The sequence below is a fragment of the Helianthus annuus genome, chromosome 2 (assembly GCF_002127325.2).
Source record: "Helianthus annuus cultivar XRQ/B chromosome 2, HanXRQr2.0-SUNRISE, whole genome shotgun sequence".
Taxonomy (NCBI): Eukaryota; Viridiplantae; Streptophyta; class Magnoliopsida; order Asterales; family Asteraceae; genus Helianthus; species Helianthus annuus.
The window spans coordinates 66,118,935-66,126,813 of record NC_035434.2 but is presented as its reverse complement, the minus strand read 5'-3'; the positions used below and the strand labels follow the sequence as shown (position 1 = coordinate 66,126,813).

The 7,879-nt window shown below is 38.7% G+C and overlaps 2 protein-coding genes across 2 annotated transcripts; both read right to left on the bottom strand.

Moving 5' to 3' along the window:
• Positions 1 to 897: 897 nt before the first annotated feature.
• Positions 898 to 2,667, bottom strand: LOC110892949. The gene is made up of 3 exons (XM_022140080.1): positions 2,043 to 2,667; positions 1,667 to 1,961; positions 898 to 1,030 (listed from the first exon to the last, which is right to left on the bottom strand). Exons 1-3 carry the CDS (start codon positions 2,665 to 2,667, stop codon positions 898 to 900), a joined length of 1,053 nt encoding a protein of 350 aa, XP_021995772.1.
• Positions 2,668 to 6,034: 3,367 nt separating this feature from the next.
• On the bottom strand, positions 6,035 to 6,952 carry LOC110892926. The gene has a single exon (XM_022140060.1). It carries the CDS (start codon positions 6,950 to 6,952, stop codon positions 6,035 to 6,037), a length of 918 nt encoding a protein of 305 aa, XP_021995752.1.
• Positions 6,953 to 7,879: the final 927 nt, after the last annotated feature.

The window sequence follows — 7,879 nt, the reverse complement described above, 5'->3', positions numbered from 1 at the left end:
AACTCCCTTTCGTTTCTTGCTTTCCAGAAATTCCATATGCTTGCTTGACACACCAGATTCACTGTTTTCTTCCATCCTTGTGAACCTGCTAGTCCATTGATGTAACCCATGATTTCCTCGATTGACCTAACAACAGTTGAAGTAGGTAACTTCATCCAAGCCAATATATTCCACCACACTGTCTTCAAACCCGTGCAATCGCTTAACAGATGTTTGACCTATTCATCCGCTAATCCACACCTCGAGCATATGTCATTGTTTAGCATAATACCTCTTTTCCTTAGCTCACTTTTTACCGGGATTCTTCCAATGGCCGTTCTCCAAGTAAAATAATTTACCTTTGCTGGTACCCATGTATTCCAATGCTGCCACCGTTCCTCATGCTCACTTGCCGTAAATTTCATGAGTTGGTCCTTTATAACCGCTACTGAAAACTCCAACCATTTGTCTGTCATCCAGCCCCAGCAATCTTCTCCATTATTAAAAGTTGCTTTATTTAAGTCGCATAACATACCTGACCATTGAGCCCATTCGCCGTCATTGTTTGGAGGCCGCGACCACTCAATCTTCCATTGATTTTCGTTTTCGAGTCTGATAGCAAGGTCCGCCACTTTGGCATCTTTATTCTTCACGATCTTAAATAAATCTGGGTATTTATCTGCAAACGGCATCCCTCCGGCCCAATTATCCAGCCAAAATTTCGTCTTTGTTCCATTCCCCAGTTTAACAACTAATTTTTCTTTCAGCTTTAATCCTTTACTATCGAGTTCCTTATCTTCCGCCACAACATCCTTCCAAATTCCTGCAGTTCTGTTGTCAATTGGTATGTGTTTCTTACTTCTTTTGCTTTCATGAATTGCCTTGATAACCTTCGCCCATAGAGCTTCCGGATTCATCTTATATTTCCATCCCCACTTTACCAATAGAGCTAGGTTTGTACTTCGCAAGTCTCCTATTCAGAGTCCTCCATACTTTTTTGGTTTTATCATTTTGTTCCATGCAATCCACCGGATCTTGTTCTTTCCATCTCCTATTATAAGTATAATTACCTAAAGTCCTAAATGGATGTGTTCGACGAACGATTAAACTAAGACTTGCTTAAACTTCAAACTTCAAGACAAATATGTAGTTTGTTTGTAAAGAAAAATAGAACCTTTGGTATTAAAATTGCAAGATAAACTATAAGTTGGATGGAGTTTGTGTGGTGGATCGAAACCGCAATAAAATAGAAACCTTGGTATTAAAATTGCAAAACATTTAAATTCTGTAAATAATAGCAATAACTACTAAACCATAGGGACCAAAAACACAATTTACTCATCTTTATAAGATGTTACCGTCTTAAAAAAACTACAAGTTTATAAGATGTTACCGCCTTAAAAAGTACTACAAGAGTGGTATTAGAGCGCTCTCTCTCTCATAATGATAAGATACAAATATTATTTATTTATTTATTTATTTTTTGTCATTTTCCACTTTTCCTAACAAAAAAGTTATATATATATTTTTTTTGAACGGTAAAATTCTATGATTATAGAATAGGGCCAACATATGTTGTAAAACCCAAGACTTACAATACGGAAATTAAAACAAAACAAAACATACCTCCCCCGACCCCCATTACAATCTTTAGTTTACTATGTCTCTTATATTAAAATCTACCCACCTTTCCCACACTAGTTCCTTGAATTTTGACCTACTCTTTAGCCATAAGAAAGTATCTGCTTTAATATCTTCAACAATGTTATTCCCAGACCGTGCAATCCCTCTGAACTCCCTTTCGTTTCTTGCTTTCCACAAATTCCATATGGTTGCTTGACACGCCAGATTCACTGTTTTCTTCCATCCTTGTGAACCTGCTAGTCCATTGATGTAACCCATGATTTCCTCGATTGACCTAACAACAGTTGAAGTAGGTAACTTCATCCAAGCCAATATATTCCACCACACTGTCTTCAAACCTGTGCAATCGCTTAACAGATGTTTGACCTATTCATCCGCTAATCCACACCTCGAGCATATGTCATTGTTCAGCATAATACCTCTTTTCCTTAGCTCACTTTTTACCGGGATTCTTCCAATGGCCGTTCTCCAAGTAAAATAATTTACCTTTGCTGGTACCCATGTATTCCAATGCTGCCACCGTTCCTCATGCTCACTTGCCGTAAATTTCATGAGTTGGTCCTTTATAATCGCTATTGAAAACTCCAACAATTTGTCTGTCATCCAGCCCCAGCAATCTTCTCCATTATTAAAAGTTGCTTTATTTAAGTCGCATAACATACCTGACCATTGAGCCCATTCGCCGTCATTGTTTGGAGGCCGCGACCACTCAATGTTCCATTGATTTTCGTTTTCGAGTCTGATAGCAAGGTCCGCCACTTTGGCATCTTTATTCTTCACGATCTTAAATAAATCTGGGTATTTATCTGCAAACGGCATCCCTCCGGCCCAATTATCCAGCCAAAATTTCGTCTTTGTTCCATTCCCCAGTTTAACAACTAATTTTTCTTTCAGCTTTAATCCTTTACTATCGAGTTCCTTATCTTCCGCCACAACATCCTTCCAAATTCCTGCATTTCTGTTGTCAATTGGTATGTGTTTCTTACTTCTTTTGCTTTCATGAATTGCCTTGATAACCTTCGCCCATAGAGCTTCCGGATTCATCTTATATTTCCATCCCCACTTTACCAATAGAGCTAGGTTTGTACTTCGCAAGTCTCCTATTCCGAGTCCTCCATACTTTTTTGGTTTTATCATTTTGTTCCATGCAATCCACCGGATCTTGTTCTTTCCATCTCCTATTATAAGTATAATTACCTAAAGTCCTAAATGGATGTGTTTGACGAACGATTAGACAAAGACTTGCTTAAACTTCAAACTTCAAGACAAATATGTAGTTTGTTTGTAAAGAAAAATAGAACCTTTGGTATTAAATTTGCAAGATAAACTATAAGTTGGATGGAGTTTGTGTGGTGGATCGAAACCGCAATAAAATAGAAACCTTGGTATTAAAATTGCAAAACATTTAAATTCTGTAAATAATAGCAATAACTACTAAACCATAGGGACCAAAAACACAATTTACTCATCTTTATAAGATGTTGCCATCTTAAAAAAACTACAAGTTTATAAGATGTTACCGCCTTAAAAAGTACTACAAGAGTGGTATTAGAGCGCTCTCTCTCTCTCGTAATGATAAGATACAAATATTATTTATTTATTTATTTATTTTTTGTCATTTTCCACTTTTCCTAACAAAAAAAGTTATATATTTTTTTTTGAACGGTAAAATTCTATGATTATAGAATAGGGCCAGCATATGTTGTAAAACCCAAGACTTACAATACGGAAATTAAAACAAAACACAACATACCTCCCCCGACCCCCATTACAATCTTTAGTTTACTATGTCTCTTATATTAAAATCTACCCACCTTTCCCAAACTAGTTCCTTGAATTTTGACCTACTCTTTAGCCATAAGAAAAAATCTGCTTTAATATCTTCAACAATGTTATTCCCAGACCGTGCAATCCCTCTGAACTCCCTTTCGTTTCTTGCTTTCCACAAATTCCATATGGTTGCTTGACACGCCAGATTCACTGTTTTCTTCCATCCTTGTGAACCTGCTAGTCCATTGATGTAACCCATGATTTCCTCGATTGACCTAATAACAGTTGAAGTAGGTAACTTCATCCAAGCCAATATATTCCACCACATTGTCTTCAAACCCGTGCAATCGCTTAACAGATGTTTGACCTATTCATCCGCTAATCCACACCTCGAGCATATGTCATTGTTTAGCATAATACCTCTTTTCCTTAGCTCACTTTTTACCGGGATTCTTCCAATGGCCGTTCTCCAAGTAAAATAATTTACCTTTGCTGGTACCCATGTATTCCAATGCTGCCACCGTTCCTCATGCTCACTTGCCGTAAATTTCATGAGTTGGTCCTTTATAACCGCTACTGAAAACTCCAACCATTTGTCTGTCATCCAGCCCCAGCAATCTTCTCCATTATTAAAAGTTGCTTTATTTAAGTCGCATAACATACCTGACCATTGAGCCCATTCGCCGTCATTGTTTGGAGGCCGCGACCACTCAATGTTCCATTGATTTTCGTTTTCGAGTCTGATAGCAAGGTCCGCCACTTTGGCATCTTTATTCTTCACGATCTTAAATAAATCTGGGTATTTATCTGCAAAAGGCATCCCTCCGGCCCAATTATCCAGCCAAAATTTCGTCTTTGTTCCATTCCCCAGTTTAACAACTAATTTTTCTTTCAGCTTTAATCCTTTACTATCGAGTTCCTTATCTTCCGCCACAACATCCTTCCAAATTCCTGCATTTCTGTTGTCAATTGGTATGTGTTTCTTACTTCTTTTGCTTTCATGAATTGCCTTGATAACCTTCGTCCATAGAGCTTCCGGATTCATCTTATATTTCCATCCCCACTTTACCAATAGAGCTAGGTTTGTACTTCGCAAATCTCCTATTCCGAGTCCTCCATACTTTTTTGGTTTTATCATTTTGTTCCATGCAATCCAACGGATCTTGTTCTTTCCATCTTTTCTTCCCCACACGAAGTCCCTCCGTATTGCGTCTAATGTTTGTATTACTTTCTTTGGTGCCAAGTACATCAAAAAATAATAATTCGGTAAGGCTCCCATTACCGCTTTTGCTAAGATCATTCTACTTGCAAAAGAAAGACATTTGGCCTTCTAAGCCGATAACTACGTGTTAAACTTGTCCACCACGGGCTTCCAAAACTTTATTCTTTTCATGTTTGCACCAATAGTCAACCCAAGAAAACCGAACGACATGCTACCTTTCCTGCACCTTAATCTATTAGCCATGTTTTCTAATTCTTCCTCTTCTACGCCCACCCCTTATAGACTTGATTTATTTAAGTTCACCTTTAGTCGGGAACATAAGCGAAAGCATCTCAGAATTCTATTGAGATTCAATTTGTTTGTTTCAGACCATTCCCCCATGAAAATTACATCATCTGCATAACATAAATGGGATATACATGGTCCATCGTTCGGAAGTTGTATTCCTTTAAAGTCACCTCTTTTGGCAGCCCTTTTTATAACAACGTCTAAAGCTTCCATAGCAAGGATAAATTGAAAAGGTGATAGCGGGTCACCTTGTCTAAGTTTTGTAGACTGAATTCCGCCGTAGACGAGCCATTCACTAATACCGATGCCCTGCTAGACTTAAGGCATGCACCAATCCATTTCCTCCATAGTAACGGAAGATTCATTTCTTTTAAGTTTGCCAAGAGAAACTTCCAGTTTATCGAGTCATACGCCTTTTCAAAATCCACTTTGAATATGAATACTTTTTGCTTACTTCTTTTCACCTAGGATATTACTTCACTCGTGATAATAGGTCCATCAAAGATGGATCTCCCTTCTACGAATGCCGTTTGTACCGGTGCTACTACTGTTGGAATGACTATCTTAATTCTTGTTGCAAGAATTTTTGCTATTACTTTGTATAGAACCCCAATTAAAGAAATCGGTCGATATTCACCAACCGATTTAGGATCTCTAGTCTTTGGTATTAATGCTATGAACGAGGCGTTAAAACCCTTCTCAATACGTGCCTTCTTATGAAATTCATTTAGGACCCCCACAAAATGGTTTTCTAGATGACCCCAATATCTTTTTATAAACTTGAAAGGGAACCCGTCTGGCCCAGGTGCCCTATCACTCCTGCATGCCCAAATAGCTTCCTTTATCTCCTCTCTAGAAAACTCTTCAACTAGCTTGTTTGCTTGGCTACTCGCGACTTTTTTGAATCCTCTCCCATCCATTGAAGGTCTTTTCTGGCAAGGTTCTTTAAACCTCGCCATAAAGCACTCCATAATATACTTCTTCATAGTCTTCGGCTCCGTTTCTAAGTTCCCATCTATCCACAATGCGTTAATCCGATTCTTTGCTCTCCTACAATTAATCATTCTGTGAAAAAACTTTGAATTCTCATCTCCTAATTCCGCCCATTTCATCTTTGCTTTTTGCGTCAGGTCAAGCAACCTTTTCCTTTCTTGTTCTTTTATTTTCCACTTTTCTTTTTATTCTTTTCTCCTTTTCACTTGTTGTAAGTCTACGATTTTCCGCTGCCCTTTCTATGTCTTCCACCCCTTTCATTGTCTCTGCTATCTCCTTGTCTTCTATTGCTTTTGATTCTTTCCTCCACTTCTTTATCTCCTCTTTAAGTTTCTTAAGGATATATGCCAATTCTTTCATGTTTTTTTCACGAATTCCATTACCTTCCATAACATTTCTAACCACTTCGTCAATACCATTTGTCTCTAGCCAGCTATTGTAAAACCTGAAAGGAATTGGGCCAAAGTCTCTTGACACGCAAGTTAAGACGAGAGGGCTATGGTCCGACAAGTGTCTAGATAAGGCTTCAAACTTTGCCGTTGGCCACCTGCACATAAAGTCGTCACACACAAGCAACCTATCTATTTTGCTCAGACTCGATCCATCATCCGGCATATACGTGTACTTGTAGCCCCCCATTTGATACTCTAGCAGCCCTGCTTCCGCAATAAAAGAGTTGAAAATCATTGCTCCATGACTATCAAACCTTGATATCATCCTGTCAACTTCCTCTCTTACTTCATTGAAATCTCCAATCATGATCCACAGCCCTTCACTGTTACCTTTAGTTCTTTTTAACTCATCCCATAATTCCCTTCTTCGCACCACGTCACATGAGGCATACACATTTACGACATTCAAAGTTATATTGGATCCAGCAATCCGACCCGTCACTACTAGGAAGGACTCATTTTTTATTACATCTTGTTTTGAAAAAATCCCAGGATCCCACGTAGATACTATTCCCCCCGATCTACCTATTGCATCCACAAAATCCCATTCCATATCAGCCTGACCCCAATACCTACCAACTAGAACTGGATCCAGGTTCGACATTTGAGTCTCTTGCATACACAGGAAAGATATTTTATGTTCTCTAGTTAACTTGCTAATCCAGGCTGGTTTATCATTTCCCCCAATACCTCTTATATTTAAGGAAATAAAATTCATGATGTTGTGTTCAACTCCAAATCCTCTTGTACTAACCTTGTGATTTCTGGCCGGAATTTGGAAACCCTTATTCCTATTCACTTCCCAATCTCCATTGTTGCTTCAACTTCCTATTGCAGGCCCTCCGGAGGTTCTTCATTTAGATCGAACGACTTGTCAATTGGGTCTAAAAAATCACCGTTTACCACTTGCTCTGTTGTCGCCGCTCCATCATCAGTTCGGAACCTTTTATGTGTATAAGAATAATTTCTTGTGAAGGTACACGCTAAAGCTCTTTTCTTTCTTTTTCTATTTCCATTAGTTCTCCTTTTACTAGTGGCCCAGATTATCTAATCAAGGTTAAACGGATCGTCATTAGGCCTAGTATTATCAGCTCCTTTCTTATTTTGGTGAAGATTCCTATTTATGTGTACAGGCCCAATGTTTCCATCCGGCCAACCATTAACTGGTCCCTCGGATTCGTTTGCGGCTGCTTGAAAATTTATTACCCTTGCTGTCCTCCACGTGTCATCCACATCATTGTCCTTATTGTTATTCCTCGGACTTAGGTTGTCTCCTGTCTTTTCATTTCTCATGCAATCCGCGAAGATCTCTCTCCAATTACCGCCGAAATTATTACTATCCGCATTTATTATCTCCATGTGCCGTTACGTTCTCATCTCCTTCTAGATTCTCCGATTCACATCTCCGGTCTGCCGGAGTAGCTTCCACCGGAATACTCCCTCCTGCATTGCTATTGACATTACCACTTCTAATTTCGTTATTTTCACAATTCTCATCACCTTCATTATGTTCCTTTAGTCTTGTTTCATC

Bases quoted from the DNA above. Each gene is read 5' to 3' on its own strand.
- LOC110892949 (XM_022140080.1), bottom strand. From the start codon at position 2,667: ATGAATCCGGAAGCTCTATGGGCGAAGGTTATCAAGGCAATTCATGAA. The intron at 1,962-2,042 runs GTATTATGCTGA...GCGATTGCACAG, and splicing joins AAGTGAGCTAAGGAAAAGAG to GTTTGAAGACAGTGTGGTGG. The intron at 1,031-1,666 runs GTGGGTAGATTT...TACTTATAATAG, and splicing joins AAGGAACTAGTGTGGGAAAG to GAGATGGAAAGAACAAGATC.
- LOC110892926 (XM_022140060.1), bottom strand. From the start codon at position 6,952: ATGTCGAACCTGGATCCAGTTCTAGTTGGTAGGTATTGGGGTCAGGCT.